The sequence below is a fragment of the Notamacropus eugenii genome, chromosome 4, assembly GCF_028372415.1.
Source record: "Notamacropus eugenii isolate mMacEug1 chromosome 4, mMacEug1.pri_v2, whole genome shotgun sequence".
Classification (NCBI taxonomy): domain Eukaryota; kingdom Metazoa; phylum Chordata; class Mammalia; order Diprotodontia; family Macropodidae; genus Notamacropus; species Notamacropus eugenii.
This window is the reverse complement of record NC_092875.1, coordinates 346,073,473-346,094,481: the sequence shown is the minus strand read 5'-3', so window position 1 is coordinate 346,094,481 and position 21,009 is coordinate 346,073,473. Positions and strand designations below refer to the sequence as shown.

General features: G+C 34.7%; 1 protein-coding gene across 4 annotated transcripts in view; it reads left to right on the top strand.

The window, feature by feature from the left end:
* The window catches only part of LPCAT1 (lysophosphatidylcholine acyltransferase 1), a 146,834-nt gene that overhangs the window by 76,996 nt on the left and 48,829 nt on the right, over positions 1-21,009 (top strand). For all 4 annotated transcript variants that reach the window (XM_072605366.1, XM_072605368.1, XM_072605369.1 and 1 more), the window contains exons 4-5: positions 3,951-4,063; positions 6,115-6,175. In XM_072605366.1, coding sequence (XP_072461467.1) covers positions 3,951-4,063; positions 6,115-6,175 — 174 coding nt within the window. The remainder of the gene's footprint in view (positions 1-3,950; positions 4,064-6,114; positions 6,176-21,009) is intronic.

Sequence of the window (21,009 nt, the reverse complement as noted above, 5' to 3'; positions counted from 1 at the left end):
AGAAATAAGAAGTAAATCAAAAGCTCAGTTTTCTTAGAAATATAAGGAGCTGGAACTGATTCTCACAAACTCATGGAAATATTTGTTAGAGTCAAGGTTAAAGTATCCTATGTTTCTATGTCCCCCTTTATGGCCTTTTGAGCCTATAAATAACCTACATAAAGTCTTTTTTAAGTCACTTCTAAAACCTTTTTTCTCAAGTGTTCAGATAGCACATAACATTTGACAGAATTTGTTCTCTTGATTAGGGCCTTCCTGGCTTCAAGTTAACCATAAAGCCAGCCATTTAAAAAATGACCATTATTAAAAGCCATTACTACCTACAACCCTTAGTATTATTGGTAAATACTGTTACTTTAAGAGAGACTTAACTATGGAATTAAATGTGTGTGTTTTTCTACCTGTATGAAAGATATACACAACAATATAATTGTGGCCATTCAGGATGAAGTCTTAAGTTTATCTCTGAAAACAGATTGCTCTATAATGATTTATAACTATCGTGACTGCTGAAAAATGCACACATCTCCTTCCTGTGTTTCATCACAGATCTTGCTGTTTGGGGTTAACATAGAAAGTCTGACCATCAATAACAGACTCTTAGACATTGAAGAGACTTTACAAGTCATTTAGTCACCCATGCTAAAGGAGATGTAGCCTCTGTCTGAACATTTGCAGTAATGTGGAGCTCATTTTTTCACATAGTAGCCTCTTTCATTTTGGCATAGCTCTAGTTGTTAGACGCTAACGAGTCCAATTTCATCTACCTATAATGTTTGTCCATTGGTCCTACTCCTGCTCTCTGTTAGATATGTAGAATAAATTTATTACTTCTCTTACATAACTTTTCTTTTTTAATGATATTTTCCTCCCCTCCCCCAGTTACATGTAACAACAAATTTTAACATTTGTGTGGTTTTTTTTAAGTTTTGAGTTCCAAATTCTATTCCTCCCTTCCTTCCCTCTCCCCTCCCTGAGATGGTAAGCTGTCTGATATAGGTTATACATGTATAGTCATCTTGCATATCAAATATTTAAATATAGCTATCATACACTCTCTAAATTTTCTCTTCTCAAAGCTAGACATTTCCTTTTTGACCAGACATCCTTGTGTCATGCAGTTTCCCTGGTTATTGTATATCCTCAGGATGTATTCTAATATAGATCACGGTAATTTGGATGCTGTAGTTATATGGAAAGCATATAACTCTAGATTATGCTGGAGTTTGAGGGCAGTTGTGCCACTGATGACTCACTAATTTTATAATCAACTAAACCCCTGGGTCTTTGTGACATCCTGCCGTTGTTTTACTGCCCTCAAATCAGTAACTCAGTTTAAAAAAAATTACGCACCCTCTGCATGCGAGGCTCTGTCTTGGGTCCTGGGTATACAAAAGCCAAACTGAAACAATCCATGCCTACCGTTGTTCAGTTTCATTTATAGCAGTTATATAATAACTTTTAACCTGTTGGAGTCTTTTTGAACCTAAGTTCTGTACTCTATTCTATTACTTCCTTCCCAGCTTTGCCATCTACAAATTTTAATGAACCTATCTGTCACACCTTCAGCCTGAGGAAACTAAAGTTTCCTCCTCTGCACTCTTACAATGAAAACACACTGTTATAGCTCACTGTAATTTTGGATACTGTAGTTGTATGGAAAATGTGCAACTCTTAGATTATACTAGAGTTTGGGGGCAGTCTTAATAACTCCATGACAATAGAAAATGAAGTGGGGTGGGGTTTTTTTGGATTTTTTGTAGAAGTCATGCTTGCCCTTACTCAGTGATCACTTTGTTCCCTTGAATGGTAGTAAAATGTACTTAATAGCACATTTTAGAGTTTTGCTGAATGGTGAAGCTTTTTGGTCTGTATTTCTCAGAACTAACTTTTTAGAAAATTAAGACATTGGCCTATTCTCAGTTTTCTAACACCTCTCTCATTCACCAAGATTTCTCAGAGATAACTAATGGTGAATTACAACTGCATATTCTTTCATTGTGCTAAGCTGTGTTTCATCTAGGTGTGGAGACTTGAACTCATTTAATAAAGAACAGGCCTCTGGGAAGAACTGAATTCAAATTCCATCTAAGACACTTTCTAGTGGCATAACCTGGGGGAAATTATTTAAAATGGGAACAACAGTAGCTACCTTGCAGGGTTGTCATGAGGATCTAAAAAGACACACATGTTAAACACTTTGCAGACTTCAAAACAGCGAAGTAATACTAGCTGCTATTAGATGATCATGCTGAAGCTCTTATTTTAAATGAATTCTCTAGGAATATTTATAATCAGGGCTTGTGTAGGCAGCTGGATGGAGTGTTGGAAAGATTACTGGGGCTTGAGTTAGGAAGACCTGAATTCTAATCTCATCTCAGACACTATCTGTGTGACCTAGAGCAAGTCACTCAATCTCTGTTTACCTCAGTTTTCTCAGTTGTAAAATAGGAATAATAGAAGCACCTATCTTACAAGATTGTTGTGAGGATCAAATGAGGTATTTTAAGGTACTTAGCACTTTTCACAAACTGAACATGGGACTAAGCCCATTTTCCCAAACCAGTGGCCAACTGAGTTATTTAGTGACTCCTTATAAAACACCTAGAGAAGGTTACTTTTAGATTACTTACTTTTTTTAAAAAAACAATATTTTGACAAAGTATTTGAAAAGCTACTTTGAGTTATTTTGGGAAGTTGCATGTATTGGGTTGTTTTTTTTTCCTTCAAAATAAATTATTTGGACTTTTAGGATATGTTGTCTGATTAGTTAATAATACTGTTATCTCACCAAATAAAGTTAGATTATTTCTAGTTATTCAATTATAATTTAGATCTCATTTTTATGGTACCTTCCTAAAATAAGAGCACCTAAAACAATGTCTGGCATATAATACATGCTTAATAAACACTTGTTGATTGTTTGACTATAAGGCAAGAAGTCAATTCAATAAACATTTTTAATCACTAATACAAGGCACTGTTCTAGATGCTGAAAAATCAAAGAAAGAAATACAATGCCAACCCGCAAGAGTTTATATTCCACTTGTCGGTGTCCCAGGAACGGTGTTTTATGCAACTTTGTATCTCTCACAATACCTTATGTAGTTCTTTTCTTGTTTTTTTCCTTTAATGAATAATGTATATAGTTATGTCTATTTGTATATTCTTGCAGGCAGTCTATAACGTTGTTGATCTTTATAGTGTTAGAGAAAACATAGATATCTATAAAAATATAGATATGCATAAACATAAAATAAAAATTGTGGTATAGATAATTGTTATATAGTATTCCTGGTTAGTTCAGAGTTGGTATCATTTAATATGATTCCCAAAGATCATATTCTCCAGTTTTAGAAATTGGGAAGATGTGAATGTCATTACAATTTTAAATTCTCACAAGAGAGTTATAACAATGTTTTCACTGCTGATATTAGTTCTTTTTAAGTTTACTTTTAGATTTTCCTATGAGCTTTCTGTTCATGCTTGTCAGATAATACTTCCCTGTGGACAGCTCCTCTTAGGAATACTCTTCCAGTAAACTTTTTGTGATCACTATTTCATGAATAATTAAAAATGCTCATTTATAATTGATTTATTATAAAGGTAAATGTGTTTTTAGTGTTGCTAATATGCACGCTTGTGGGATCTTTGTACCACTCTTCTACTATGCCTCTGTAGACAAACAGAGGTTGGCCAATTTTGGTTGGTCCAGTAATGTAACCATATAATAACTCTATTGTCCCATTAACTCTTAAACCTTTATTCCATTTGCAGTTGCTTACTTTATTGTATGTGCATCTGTTTCTTTTTATGATTCTACCTGGATTTTTAATTTTTCTTTTTTTCTTATATTTTGAGATCAATGACAAATTAATCCTCCATTTCCCCAATAACACCCTGCCTCAAAATGGTACATTGCTGTACATAATTCCTATGATTTTTTTCAGCTCTGATAAAATATATACGACCAGTATTTGTATCACGATCTGACCAGGATTCTCGAAGGAAAACTGTTGAAGAAATAAAAAGACGTGCACAGTCTAATGGCAAATGGCCACAGGTAACTCAATATCTTGTTCATATTTTGAAGGACATTATCCTTGAAATGTGTTAAAATTTGAATGAGAGTGGATTAAGGAGCCAGGGCATTTCCTACATAGATAAATTTTAGTTATGAAATCAGGATTCTTTAGAATTGCAATTAAATTCAATGTTTTTTGATTGTCTCAACAAATTTTTTTTAATTTAATTTTATTATTATTATTTTTTAATGTTTTACAATCACTGCCATAAAATTAAGATTTTATCCCCCCAAGCCTACCCCCCACTATCCCCCTCCCTCCCCATGACAGCATACAATTCTGTATAGATTCTACATATACTTTCCTATTGAGTACATTTTCACTGTAGTCATGCTATGTAGTCGAACTAAAATAAATGGAAGAAATCATATAACAAATCAAAACTTGATACACAAAAACACACACACACACACAAACATGATCTACTACATTCTGCGAATGACTTCCATATTTCTTTCTCTGAGTGTGGAAGGCATTTTGCCTTAGAAAACCACCACTGGGATTTTTTTTTTTAATAAGTTCTTGAATTATTGCAAAATTCTAAGTCTACCAGAAAAAACTCTCTCACATTGTGGTCGTTGCTGTGCACAAAGTTCTCCTGGTTCTGCTCCTTTCACTCAGTATCAGATCATATAAGTCCTTCCAGGCCTCTCTAAAGTCTTGTTCATCATTTCTTATGGCACAATAGTACTCTATTACATTCATATACCATAATTTATTCAGCCATTCCCCAATTGATGGGCATCCCCTTGACTTCCAGTTTTTGGCAACTACAAAGAGTGCTGCTATAAATATTTTTGTACATGTGGAACCCTTTCCCATTTTTATGATCTCTTGGGGATACAGTCCTAGTAGCGATATTGCTGGGTCAAAGGGTATGCACATTTTTGTAGCCCTTTGGGCATAGTTCCAGATTGCTCTCCAGAATGGCTGGATGAGCTCACAACTCCACCAACAATGAATTAGTGTTCCAACTCTCCCACATCCTCTCCAGCATTTATCATTTTCTTATTCTGTCATGTTTGCCAATCTTATAGGTGTGATGTGGCACCTCACAGTTGTTTTGATTTGCATATCTCTAATCAATAGTGATTTAGACCATTTTTTCATATGATTATAGATATCTTTAATTTCTTCCTCTGAAAATTGCCTGTTCATATCCTTTGACCATTTATCAATTGGGGAATGACTTGTATGGTTATACATTTGAGTCAGTTCTCTATATATTCTAGAAATGAGGCCTTTATCCCTGAGCTTAGCCGTAAAAATTCTTTCCCAATTTACTACATCCCTCAGAATTTTGGTTGCATTAGGTTTGGTTGTGCAAAAACTTCTCAGTTGTCTCAACAAATTTTAGAAGCATATGTGTCTGAACAAATTTTAGAAGCATATGTTTTAGATGTTTAGCAATTCAGTTAGCACCATAGGTATTCCTTTCACTGATGCAAATCACAGCCTTTTTACACCTTAGTTCTGTGAGTTGCTGTGGCCAAAAATATTAATTATTCAGTGACCAATTTTTTTTTTACATGATTTACTAACTGGCTTTGGAGAAAAATACCTTCCACAATGTTAACATGGGTTCCCAAAGTTTTTACAGTTTTCTTATTGTGGTTTCAATTGTCATCTTTTTGTGGTTCTTTTAAAAAGTTATTAAAAGTCTTTTTTAGTTTTTGCTGCCTTCCAGAATGAAATGAATTGCCTAAGATTATTTTCAGCTTTGAAATTAGATTCTGTGCTTCATTTCGGGTATAATACAGACTGATATAATTTAAGAAGAATCACATTTAGATTTGTCTTATTTGGGATGCTTCCAAATTTTAGTGATACTACTATTTAACATAAAAATGTGTGTGCGTCCGTGCATTAGTATTTATGTTGTGGCTTTTTACTCCTTTTAACTGGATACTGTTAAAATGTTGCAGAATATTTAGAGAATGGAACAGTTTTAAAGCTATACTTTGGTGTTATTTCATGTGAATTCTAAAATACGTATTGTATAATGCTAAATTTTCTTTTTTACTCCAAGATAATGATATTCCCAGAAGGAACTTGCACCAACAGGACCTGCCTCATTACCTTCAAACCTGGTAAGCATTACTTTTTGTTTTTAAGTGGTATCTTTTTTCTCCTTTGGAAAGACACATTTATTCTCAAATGTTGGTTCTTATAGTGTCATATTCTTTAATTTTTTATTGAAGTTGTTCCCATTTTAAAAGTATTATTTTACAATATAATTGAATAAATGAAAATATTATCTTCTATCCTGACAGTTACTTAGGCATCTTAGAAATATTGCTAAGTTGAGCCCCATGGTGAAATTTGGTTTAAGAATTGCATCATATATAAGCAGCTGAGAAAGATAGGATTACAAATATGTGTACGTATATGTAATTACTGAATTTTTAAATTTCTTCTTACTGTCGTTATATGCAGACCATTGAAAGTAGAGGCTATTTAAAGTATATTGTTTTTATGGGTTTTTTTTAAAAGGTCAAAGTTAGATATTCAGTGTTTCAGTCTACAACAGGCTTCTGATTTGGTCTTACGACTTCATGAATCAGTACTTGCTGATTAGTAATAGTAGAGCACTTTTGTATATAAAATGTAAAGAAATATGCATTACTATTAGATGCTTATGTACCTATTATTTGACATAGTATTGTACAAATGGTAGTCTATATGTGAATTAGGATTCCATTAGGTTTTACTAGATACCCACACAACTCATTGTAATGTAAACTGAACCTATTATTATTAAGACATTTTAAAAGCCAGTGTTATTTTAAACCACAAACATTTAATGTTCTAAATATTTTTCATGCTGAACTTTAGAAATTAAACTCTTTTAAGTTAAATTATGTGCGGCTGATTCTAGCACATTATCATATCCAGATAGCTTTAAAGATCTGTGTTGCTATAGATTGTCATAAAGATGACAATTTATATGTATACAGAGAGTAACAATTATGACATACGCATATATTATGTATATGTGTATACATGTGTATATATTATATGTTTATGTATATATATATACATACTAATCACAGGCAAGTCATTTTATTTTATGTGTCTTAGTTTTCTCATTTATAAAATGAGAGGGTTGCATTAGATGATCCCAAAGTTCCTTAAAACTTTAAATCCACTATAACTACATATATAGACTTGTCTCATATTCTACTGTTTGTAGCTGAATTTAGTCTGAACAAATCAGTTCCACAAGATATTTCTCACTGACATCATTGAAGTCTAGCATTTTAAATGTTCACTAAACATTTTAGAAGTATTTCTTCCACTTGGAGTAAATAGTTTACTTATTCTCCTGTTTATATCTACTTTTGCTCAAGTATGAATAATTTAAAATATATCACTCTGAACCCTCTATCTAAGTCCATTGAGCAATTTTAATTGCCTACTATAACTTGTTACTCGATCTGGCTGGAATAAACTACCTGAAGCATTTAAATAAACACTCAAAGCTATTATAATTACTAGAAAAGAGGATCTGCAGACACCACTGATAGACTAATACTTTGTAATAACTGTTATGAAAATGCTATACTTTGATTTTAATCATATCTATAAAATATATATTCTTAATATATGCTTTATATATTTATATGTTTATATACTATATATTAAATATATATTTAGATATATTATATATATTAAATATATATGTATAATATATAAAAAATGCTCTACTTTGGTTTATGTCATACACAGCAAAGCAGGAAGAAGTAACACCTGTGACATTAATAGCTAAAATGGAAGTTGAAATAATCTTTTGAATATTGCTAGTTGTCCAACCTATAATTTCTTATAATTAGGGCATTTTGCTAGTAACCATTTAACAGTTTTAGAAACAAAGTATATATGCAAAAACAACCTAGTAAACTTGGTACAATAGGTTCAATTCCATTTATTATAAGAAAAATAGTGTTTAATTGAAGAGACATTATATAATACATAATTTAATACTACCTTTTCTTTTATAAAGAGGGCCATATCTTTTAAGTCATGGAACTCAGATGCTCATTTTTGGTTTTAAAGATGAGCTGATTACAAAAGAACTAATTGACTTTTAGTACCTTATAGGATATTCTTTGCTTTAAAAAAAAATTAAGTTAGAATGAAAAATTAAGTTAGAATTTTGAAAGGAAGTATAACTGATTTATGGGAAGAAAAAAAAGTTGCCAAATATGGACAAGAGGGGTCAGATTTTACTGCCTGTATTCCATGTCAGGCATATAGGTGTTATCCATCATTTCTTTTTTACTTGAAATGACTTCAGAGGCAGTAGAGCATAATGGATAGAATTCTCGACTTGGAGTCAGGACGTACCTTGGTTTGAAACTTGCTTCAAATACTCCCTAGCTATGTGACCTTGAGCAAGTCATTCAACTTCTTGAAAGTTTTCTTATCTATAAAATATAGGGCTAACACCTATAGTTGTTACTTTATAGTGTAATTGTGAGGACCAAATGTGGTGATATATGTAAAGTATTTTGCAAACCTTAAAGTTCTAAGTACATCAACTATAAATGAATTTAATTCCATGTGACCTGGAAAAAAAACCAGTTGGTCTAGATACTGGGTGTGTGATAATTCAAACACATAATGAGTTCTTAATTGTACTTATCAAAATACTCTCTAGGTACTCAAGATTCAAAGACAAAAAAGAAGTAGCTTATATTATGTAGGAAACTATTAATAGTTCTAACCATCATCCAGTAAAATTTAAATGGCATTCTATTTTAAGGCAATAAGAAGATAAGCCAGGTGATTAAGGAACTTAGTTAAGTTGAAAGCTAAATTTGAGACCATTGACTTTGTTTGGAGAGATTTATTTTAAAGTGTCTTTAATTTGTTCATATTTTTTTATAATGTAGCAATGCAGGGACACGGTGGGGAAATTCCAGAGTTAAGAAAGCATCCCAGAGAGTAAGAGGTGGCTAGCCTGAGTGTCCTCCTTAAAATGGAGATTGAAGGAGAAACTAGCTGATCAGAGGGAGAGGCTACAGTAACAGATGTACTTCCAATATGAAAAATTCAGAGGCATAGTGAAACTTTAGGGTGAAGAGGTTTCTGGGGTATGGCAGAGAAAGTCTAGAAAGTCAGGAGTATAACCTAGAATGGAATGTAAATAGTAGAAGTAGTAAGCACTTTGAGGGCAGGAGCTGTTTCACTTTTGACTATGTTCCCACCATCTAGCCTAGTTAGTGTCTTACATGTAGTAGGAGTTTACTAAATGTTTGTTGAATGAATTATAGCTGTTACAGATTTAGAGGGTGTGGGGTGTCAGGGAATTCTTTGTGGAAGAGAAGTGCATTTCAGCTGACTTTAAAAAATAGAAATAAAATGGCTTAAAGGGGGGAAGGAGGACATTCCAGTGACAGGGAAGAGAGTGAACATAAGTATTGTTAAAAGATGGTGGCGTGTGATGTGTTTAGGCAATAGAACAATTTAGCTGAGAATAGATGATAATATAATAATAATGGTAGCTAGGATTTATATGGTGCTTTGCTTTGCAAAACACTACAAATGTTATCTCATTTTATCCCCACAGCCACCCTATGAAGTAGGTGTTATTATTATCCTGATTTTACAAATGAAGAAACAGAAGCAAACAGAGGTTAAGTCACTTACCCAGGGTCATTCTGCTAAATTTCTGAGGCTAAATTTGAACTCTGCTCTTCTCAACTCCAGGTCCAACACTAGTCCACTGTGCTGTTTCACTGCCTCTCTTCTGAAGTGAAGGTGGAATGGCATTGGACTGAGGAAATTTTGAATGTCAGGTGAAGATATCTGAACTTTACTTGAGAGGCAGTAGGGAACCACTTTCTATGTTTGAGCAGCGTGGTCACATGATGATTTATAACTTTAAGAACATTATTCTGGCAGTGATATTATGAAAGATGTATTAGATAGGGGAAGAATAAAAGCAAGAGCATCTATTAAAAGACTGTAGCCATAGTTCAGTTAATTAAGTTCAGATAATTAAGGCCATAGAAGTGGTAGCAATGAAAACAAACAGGAAAGTGTGGCCAGTAGAGATATTATAGAAGTGGAATCAGTAGGACTTGGTAACTAATTCCATATGAGCAGTGATATAAAACAAGAATCATAGATAATTCCAAAGTTAAAAACTAAAAAATTTAACAATAGTGGTACCATAAACAGAAACAGGTTTGGGATAGCTAAGCTTGATTTGGGGATGTGTTGACTGTGAGGTAACAGTGGTTCATCCAGGTGGAGATGTACTGAAGGCGGCTGGAAATGTGTCTGGAGCTCAGAAAAGCAATTGGTTCTAGAGATATAGATTTAAAGGTCATCTAAATAGAAGTGCCAGCTAGAGACATCAGAATGAATGAAATCACCAAAGGAGAGAGTATATAAACACAGAAGAGAGCCAAAAAGAGAATGGAGTAGGCCTCCAGAAAGCAAAACTCAAAGAACTAAATGCTGGAAGGGGCTCTTAGAAGTCATATTGTTTAACTCTCTCTTTTTATAGATTTTTTTTTTTTAAAGCCCAAGGAGGTTGAGTGACATATACAGGTAGTATACATCAGAGGTAGAATTCAAACCCAGGTCTTCTGACTCTTTCCACTGTATCATGCTGCCTAGAACAGTGGAATGGGTTGTGAGATGGATGAAGCAAGGAGGCATGGGCCAGGTGATAAAGAAGAGCTGATTAGAGTAAAAATGAGAGATTGGCTATATTGTTTGCACCTAAGGAAATGAAAGTGGATAATTAAAATTAGGGAGCCAGTCTAATAGGAGGTAGTTGGTGTGGCTGTGGCATGCCTTGTAGGTTGAATTTCACTAGTCCATGTACTTACAGAGTTACTGTGCCTCAGATTTTGTAATAGAATTTGAAATTGTTTTAGATTGTATCTCTGTGATCTCTCCCCCCTAGGATATTATTACTGCTTTCCTTAAATGTTGGTCTGGGTGAGAGAGCAAAAGAGCTGAAATGGACAGCCATTCAAATGGAATCAAGGGAAAGAGGAAAACTTGTTCCCAGCTATACCACTAAGTATCTATGTAAATAGAGATTTGTGTTTCATTTCACAGGAACTTTTTCATTATGTCTGTGTGTGTGTGGTATCCTCTTTTAATATGTAGTATTTTTTTGTAAGACATTCTCAATACCTAATGGAATTAAGAAAGTAAAAGCTGTTTTTAGGAGCTTACTGTTTAACTGGAGAGACAGGGTCAAAGCAATATACAGAAATAAAAGAAAAATAGCAGAAGCATATTGAGGCATAATGGCATTCCTTAATTAGTTCTTCTGATGGAGGGAAGCATCAAAAAGCAGGTAAATCATTATGCCATTCTATTAGTGAAGAGACCAAGAGGAGGGTGTCTCCAAGAACTTCAAGCCTGAGCAGAGGCCAACATTCTGCTTCAGAGGCATGATTATAAAGTGAGCCAAAAAGAAACTTTTTTATCATTCCTTGCTATGCTACCTGAGTCAAGGCTAAGGAGTCTCATATCACATGTGGATGATCTTAAATACTAATCCATATGTAGACAAATAAGTTTTGTTTTTGTTTTATTCTTGTTTTTTGTTTTGTTTTTTACATAATGAAGTTAGAGCCTAATGGCAATAAGAATTGCACAAATGAATTCTGGAGCCAAGTGGGATTATTTTGGCTAGGTTTCATAAAGCTAGTGAACTATTTGAGCACTGTTTCAGTGGAGGAAAAGAATGATTTGATGGAAGGATATCAAGGAAGGCTTTCCAGGAGGTGCCATGTATATAATGCCTAAAAGGAGGAAATAGCTGAAGATGTTCAGGGAACAATTGTAAGGTATATGTAAATAGGGACTGTGTTCATCCTTCATTGCCGAACACCATGCCATCAGAGAAATGATGACGTGATTTGCACTTGACTTTTTGTTTTGAGTGAGGGAGACCTGTGTAGGTCACCAGCCTGACTTCTCCTCCAGAGCCATCTGAATCCAGAGACTTGATATTCCTCAGGATGACTGGAGATGACCCAGGATGCACTGGGAGACCTTGGGCCTTTAGATCAAGGTCTTTACAGACACTCACTTAGGGTGAGGCAACGCCCATTCATTGAATAGGCCTGTTTAAGAAGTAGCCAGGGCATGGCCCCTTTAATGAGGTCAAGAAAAAGAAAGGCATCAGACTGGGTGGGAAACATTATTTGCTACCACCCTATAAGCATCCATCACATTTTGGGGGTTCAGTATATGAAAAGGACCTTTCAATACGGCAAGGAATTTGTAGTAGTGGAATTTAATATGGTAGTGCCATCTACTTACAAGTTTGGCCAATTCAAAAAGACATGTTTAAACTCTGAGGTACCAACTCATACTCGTCAGATTGACTAAGATGACAGAACAGGAAAATTACAAATGCTGGAGGGGATGTAAGAAAATAGGTACACTAATGCTCTCTTGGTAGAGCTGTGAACTAGTCCAACCACCCAGGAAACAATTGGAACTACTCCCAAAGGGCTATAAAACTGTGCAGGCTCTTTGAATCAGCATTACCAATACTAGGTCTATACCCCAAAGAGATAAAAGGAAGAGGACCCAAATACAATACAAAAATATTGTACAAAAATATTTATAGCAACTCCTTTTGTAGTGGCAAAGAACTGGAAATTGAGGGGATGTCCATCAATTGGGGAATGGATAAAGAATTATGGTATATGATTGTGGGGAATACTATTATGCTATAGAAAATGACAAACAGGATGCTTTAAAAAAAAAAAACCTGGGAAGACTTACACAAACTGTTACAAAGCAAAATGAGTAGAACCTAGAAAACAGTCAGCACGGTAATAGCAATATTCTAATGACGACCAACTATGAAAGACTTAGTAACTTTGTTCAATACAGTGATCCATCACAGCTCCAAAAGACTCAGGGTATAAAATGTTTTTTGTCTCTAGATAGAGGACTGATCGACTCAGAATACAGATTGAATCATATTTTTTTCCTTGATTTTTCTTGGGTTTTTTTTCAGAACTTTGCTAATATGGATGCAGTTAGGTGGTGCAGTGGATAGAGTACCAGTGCAGGAATCAGGAGGACCTGAGTTCAGATCTCACCTCAGACATTTGACACTCACTAGCTGTGTGACCTTGGGGAAGTCACTTAACCCCAATTGCCTCATCCTGGGTCATCTGCAGTCATCCTGATGAATATCTGGTCACTGGATTCAGATGGCTCTGGAGGAGAAGTGAGGCTGGTGACCTGCACAGCCCTCCCTCACTCAAAACAAAGTCAAGTGCAAGTCATGTCATCATTTCTCTGATGGCGTGGTCTTCTTCAGCAGCGAAGGATGAACACACACATCTAAAACTCTGTAAAATGTTATAATCGAATCAGCTGTGTATCCTTATTAAAATTATAACTATCCCTCTTATTGCCATTTGCTGATATTAAACACATACTATTCATAACTTCATCCAAGTCACAGGATAACAATTTCATTTTATTACATTAATAATCACTTGTACTTTTATAAAACTTTAAAGTTAGCACAATATTTTAAGGATGTTATCTTTTTTGATCCTCACAAAAATGCTATAAGACACACACTGAAGGTATTGTCACAATTTTAAAGATAAAGAGACTGAAGCTCAGAAAATTAGCTGAATCACCTAGCATTATATAGTTAGGACATTACAGAGGCAAGATTTGAAATCGAATTTTTCCTAACTCCAGTACCAGCATTCTTTCCACTGAGCCACACTGCCTATATTTGAATAAGTGTGTAGTTACTTCAAAAAGTGGCTTCTTTGACAGATTAAAAACAACAACTAACAATTAGTGTGATACAAAAGTATCTTTTAAAGGTATGCATTAGACTTCTTATTCCAATATTCACCTGAAATATCCCCTGCTTGTCTTTTTTTTTCTGTCCCTTCTCAGTTCCTTGTACATATACTAATCTTCAAAGTTTCTACTCAAGTCTCTCTCTTCTAATAAGCTTTGCCCATTAAGAATCACTATTTTCTCTGAAATCTTATAGCACATATCATCCACATCATTGGGTACCTCCCTCCCCTGACCCCAAAGTTATATCCTGGTCCCTCTTCTTTTTTCTTAACCACTTCTTTTGACTATCTTGTCAGCTGTCCATTTGTCTCTATGCATGTGATTCACCAGTCTGTCTTAAAGAATTAAGCAACAAGCATTTGTTAAGGCCCCACTATGTACCAGGAACTGTACTGGGCCATTAGGATACAGTGCCAAAAGTGAAATAGTTCTTGCCCTCAATAAACATCAGTTCTATTAGGGAGACAGCATGTACGTATATAAGCATGCAAATCTTGCTTTACATAAGTGGACCATTCCATAGACCTCTGCCTAATACGATTTTTATGTAACACAAATTTACCCTACACACTTACTTCACTTAGCCTGTGTAACAAGGCATACACAAAATAATATCTTTACACGATTTATAAAATGTGCTAAAATGCAGACATACCAAGTATTGTACTATGATAATAAATAGAATTATGAAATCAAAGGTAAAGTTAATGATAAAGTGTGAGCAGTATTGTATAATAAAGTTAACACAGGTATATAATATGTTGCCCCTTCCCCACCAAGTGCACCTAGTCTTTCTCACTGGTGATTGACTGAACAACTTTTTTTATGAAACTATCAAGAGATATTTGGACAGTGGATCTTTTTTTTCCCTCATATATCTGATGATTACAAGCAGTATTATCAACTAGTCTTTGAACTTTTAAAAATCTTGAAGTATTTAGATCTACCTTTTCATATAAGAAAAAAATTCACTCAAATGATGAATTGCTTGTGTTAGACAACAAAAAAATGTTTCTTTGTGAACTTTAGATTATGAAGCTTTCCTTTCTTCTTCTGCAGTCTTTGTAGTAGCAGCTTAATCAGGTCCTCATTTGGCAGTTCTTTTCCTTGAGACTCAATCAACTCAATAATGAAATTGTCATCTACTACTAGCTCCAATTTTTGTGATAATTTTGCATGCTTGTTACTTCAGATGCATAATCTTTGTCAAATACATGAAAATCAGGAATGAACTGTGGGCACGCTTTTTTCTAAACTCTCTTCATACATGTTTCTATTTCCCATACCATTCAGAATTCTTTAGATAAAGTTGAATTTGCATAATGGAAATTTATATAAATCAAGAACTGTCTGTATTCAGAATATACACAAAATTAATAAGATGTAATTTGAGGAGAAACATCACAAGGCACTCACTTAATGCTTCACTTAAGCAGGAAAGTTTTCATGTACCAGATGCTGCTTGAGCAGAGTCATGAAGGAGAAAAGAGAATTCCAAGAGGCATCAGTGAGGAGAGTTCCTAGGCATAGGGAACTATCACCCATGAGGTGATATGTGTGAAGTTCAATTTGGCTAGACTGCAGGAAGGGCAGGAATAAGAAGACTGAAAAGACAAGTTGCAACTGGATTGTGAATGGCTTTAGACAAACTAACATGACATTTGATCCTCAAGTTGATAGAAAGCTACTTTTTATTGAGAAGGGTAGTAACATAATTAAACCTGTGCTTTAGGAAAATTACTTTGGCAGCTAAGTAGAGGATTAATTGAAATGCAGAAGAAATGTTAGGCAAGGAGAAAAATTAGGAGGCTATTATAATAATCCAAGTGAGAAATGTTAAGGTCTAAACTGCAGAGTTCCAGTCACATATCAGGAATTTCCTGTTGAAAATCTATAACAAAATGGCTTGTACATGCCTCAAAATAGGCATTTGCAAAAGAAAAGTCATTTCCCCCCATAAAGCTATCCCAGATCTAAAATTTCCTCTTTCTGTTGAAATCTTGCTTGCCTAGATTTGGAGCCTTGTCATCATCCTCAACTTTTCCCCCTTCCTCACATTTCTACCCCTTAGCTAATCATTTGCCAACTCTTTTTGATTCTACCCTGATAATACCTCTCACATGTATTTCCTTATTTCTACTTTCACAACCATCATCATTCTAATTTAGGGTTTCATTATTTCTCAGTTGTACTGTTTGAGCAACTGCTTAGATATTATTTTGACTTTCATTCTCTCCCTTGTCCAATCCATCCTCAACACAGCTACCAAAATTCTTGTCAAAAAATAAATCTCACCATGTCACTCCCTGCTCAACAGCCTTTAGTGGCTCCTTGTTGTTTGTCTTGTCTTTGTCCTTTGTTCTTGAAGAGGACCATGACATCAAGATGATGACATGACTTGCAGTTGACCTTCACTTGAGTGAGGGAGGGCTGTGCAAAGTCACCAACCTCACCTTCTTCCCCCTGAGCCATCTGGGTCCAGTGGCATGATATTCATCAGGATGATTGGAGATGACCTAAGATGTAATGTGAGATGCTGGCCTTTTCAGGTTTAGGTCTTATCACTTTGAGTGAGATACACCCATTCAATGAATAGGCTTCTTTAAGTTACTCAAAGGATGGCCCCTTTCATCAAAAAAAAAAATCAAACTGGGAGGGGAATCTTGCTCAAAGATGAAACCTTAAACCCAATTAACTCTGGAGCTCATAGTCCTCACCCACCTAGCACAGAGTGGATGGCTCCTTGTTACCGCTAGGATTAAACACTGAATTCTCAGAATGCTCTTAAAGCTCTTCATGATTGTTCCAGCCATTCTGGAGAGCAATTTGGAACTATGCCCAAAGGGCAATCAAACTGTGCATACCCTTTGATCCAACAATACCACTACTGAATCTGTATCCCAAAGAGATCATAAAAAAGGGAAAAGGATGCACATGTGCAAAAAAATATTTATAGCAGCTCTTTTTGTGGTGTTCATCAATTGGGGAATGGCTGAACAAGTTGTGGTATATGAATGCAATGGAATACTATTGTGCTATAAGAAATGATGAGCAAGCAGATTTCAGAAAAACCTGGAAAGGCTTACATGAACTGATGCTGAGTGAAGTGAGCAGAACCAGGAGAACATTGTACGTAGTAACAGTAACACTGTGTGATAATCCACTATGATAAACTTAGCTCTTCTCAGCAACATGATGATCCAAGACAATTGAAAAAAACTCATGATGAAACATTCTATCCATAGCCAGAGAAAGAATTTTGGAGTCTGAATGCAGATCAAAGTATATGATTTTCACCTTTTGGGTTTTTGTTTTTCATGGTTTTTTCGTTTTGTTTTGTTTCTTTCACAAAATGACTTATGTGGAAATAAGTTTACATGATTGTGCATATATAATCTTTAACAGATTGCCATCTTAGGGAGGGAGTTGGTAAGAGAGAAAAATTTGAAACTCAAAATTTCATTAAAAATAAAAGAATTTTGAAAACTGTTTACATGTAATTGGAAAAATAAAATACTATTTACAAAAAAAAAAAAGCCCTTCATGATCTGGCACCAACATACCATTCTAGGCTCATTTTACTTTGTTCTTCATGAAGTATATGTTCCATTTAAACTCAAATATTTACTGTTCCTCCAATTTAGTACTATTTCTTTTGTCTTTTTCTGTGTACTATTTCTGTGTCTTTGAATAAATTGTCTCCCATGTCTGAAATGTGCTGCCTCCTCACCTCTGCCTCTTAGACTCCCTCACTTCCTTTGAACTCCAGCTCATGTTTCATCTCCTACATGAAGCCTTTTCTAAGCCCCCATTTATTAGAATTCTTCCCTTTTCAAATAATTGTGCTTATAAATAAGTGTTGTTGGTTGTATTCCCAATAGGATGTAAGCTTCTTGAGTACAGGGACCATTTTTTTGTTTTGTCTTTATATTCCTAGTTTCTAGAACATAGCATATGTTTCATAAGTGCTTATTGGATTGAATAGTATAGACATTTAATAATTGATAATAATGATAAACTGCCATCTTCCTTCCTCTGGCCTTAACTTGCCCTTCTGTATCTACTCCCTTTCTTACTCATCCCTAATTTTATCTATTGCTTACTTTTTCCTACCCTTCTTCCTCCTCCCCTCCCAGTGTTTTAAATCCATTTTTTTTTACTCATTGTTTAGGTCTTTCTAAGTTTGTCTCTTCCCATTACAAGTTAGAAGTATTAATATATAATAAATAATATGTACATTATATATATATTTTTGTGTGTGTATAAAATATGCTGTATCTTTAAAGTCCCTTTTAGTTTAGTATTGAAATGGGCAAAACAAGTTATTTTTCTGTGAAAAGAAAGTATAAAGGGAAAGATTTATGTTAACTGTTGAGGGATATGACATTGCCATTATTAGATAAACATTTTTATACCAAGAAGGAGTAGACAGAGAACTTGATTTTAATAAAAATTGCTAATATATGTGTTTGAAAAAACTAAGTTTTCAGATAGGATTTGAAACAGATTGAGACATAAAATGAATTATGTTATATTTATAAACACATCACTTTGCTTGCGTGTAAACAGCATAATGTTTTAAGGAAGCAGAAAAAGAACTGTATTTATTTTAAATGAAGAAATACAAATATAAAGAAACAAGTTCAAAGACACCAAAGGATGTATTGACTGCTTCAGAATTAGGATATATTATGATACCTCAGTTCATTTACATAGAACTATTTTGTGATTGAAGAGGGCAAAATGAGAGAGAGAGAGAGAGAGAGAGAGAGAGAGAAATCATATAAACATTTGGTGACTGAGGTATGATTTCAAAAGGACTGTTGGTTTCGTAGGGGAAATTGGAGTCGTTAACATGCAACTTTTTAAATGAAAGATGATTCACTGAGAGTCAAAAATCTCTCATTTAAGCCATTGACTATAAGTAGGAACTAGGCATAGACAATTGAGAGAAGATAAGGTCTGTGACAGTAGAAGCAGTAATTGACAAAAGGCTTCAGCTAAATTATTTCTGACTTGGGGAGAGAGAAACTTTACTTCCTTGGTCAAGAACGTCTGTGGTAGCTATATATTGTCCCTCAGTACCACCTAGATTTGAAGTGAGGCAATACTTTTCATAAGTTGCTCTCTGCTGCCATTTCTGACTTGAGAAGGAAAACCAGACAGGGCTTTGCAAATGCTTTAGTATCCTAGTGATTTGGCTAAGTGTGTTTAGCCTGAGCCCTCTTGCTATAAGCTCCCTTCTAATTGAGCACCATAGCATCAGGATGCATGAATAACTGGCTTGGCTGGTATGCGTTGCCCAAAGATAGCTAGACTGACAAACTTTCTAATTTTCTGGCTTAAGGAGATATGATAAGAGGTAGAATTTTCTAAATACACTTTTAAGTGTGATGGTGAATTGCAAGAGCTTGTAAATGCTATGTTTGAGTAGAGAAGAGAGGAGAAAACAATTTGTCGAGATGAAGAGTGAGGAAGAGCCACTTAGTGGTTGAACAGTGGTGAATAGGCAGTCAGTGTGCTAAGAAGCAATTTTGTGTGTATGTGGTATACATGTTCCTAAATGGATGAATGACATCAAATCCATCAGTCCAGAGTTGTGTTTTACGCTAAGCACCTGGGTCTTCCTCTCTGATGTGCTTCCCTTTTAGTTTTCTATGTATATGCCTACTCTTCACCATAGGCAATGAATGTATTGGTTGGAGAGTTGTGATTCAGGTTTATATATGAATAAAATTTCTACAAAGACTTTAACTATCCATGATGTTATTGTTTCTTTCATCTTTTTGTTAAGTAAATGGTTATGTTAAAGATCTAAAACTGTTTTTATTGTAAAGGTCTGGTTGCATAAAGATTATGTACATATGTGTACCTATGATGCCTGGTTATGTAGATATTTCTATATACAAATGCGTCAGATGGGGGATCGAAAGCTGGAGTGATGAACAGAAGTATAGTTTCCCTTAACAAGTTTTCCCCTACCACCCCTAGAGAACGTGAGTATAACTACTTCCCTTAGAATATAGACCTGCCAGGGCAAGGGCAAGGGCAAGTTGAAGTGAACAAGCCAAATCAGAGAGTAATGGGCACTTCTGAGTAATGGTACACCAGAGTGAGAAGTGTGAGGTCCTTACAGGTCCTTGTGATTTTGTATACCCACTGTGACTACTCCATTCCTATTACATGCATGTAATAAAGACAAAGGGGCATCTGGAAAGAGATTGGATTTGGAGTCGACAAAACTAGATTTGTGATCATATAAATGCACTGTTAATGGAGATATGAATTGCTTCAGCCCTTCTAAAAAGGAATTTGTACCCAGGTCCCCAAAGTCACTAAACTGTGTATATTCTTTGACCCAGGAATACCACTTCTAGGAATATACTCCCCATCAGATGAAAAAAAGAGAAAAATGACCTATATGTGCAAAAATATGTGTATCAACTCTCAAAAAACAAACAAACCTGGAAACTAAAAGGATATCCACAAACTGAGAAATGACTGAACAAAATAGCATATATTAATGTAATGGAATATTATTGTTTTATAACTAATGATGATGTTTCAGAGAAAACTGAAGATCTCTATGAACTTGATGCAGAGGGAAGTGAGCAGAATTGGGAGAAAATAATTATAAATGCCAATTTATAATGAAAATCTTTGAAAGACTAAAATGTTAATCAAAGCAATGACAAACTACAGTGCCTAAGGACCAGAGATGAAGCATGCTATATGCTCATCCTACCAGACAGAGTAGGATGATTTTCCTTTTCCTTCTTTTTATTTATTCTTAATGGTTGGTGAAGTGGGAAGGAGACAAAATAAATGCTTCTTAATTGGAAAAGTAAAAATAATAATTAGCTCCAAAAATTTTGCATTATCACAAATGTTGTTCCTAGAATAAGAAAACTTTTTCTTTATGAGTTCATTCAGTTCACTAGAGAACACTTGTTACACCTCTCAGGAATGAAAATTAATTTGTAGAAATTTCATTTAATGCCTTCACCTTTGCTTTTGACTTTTCATTCTTGAGCAATTCTCTCTTCTCATTTCAAAAATCTATGTATCAGTATTTGTGTATTTGAATAAAGTGTTGGTG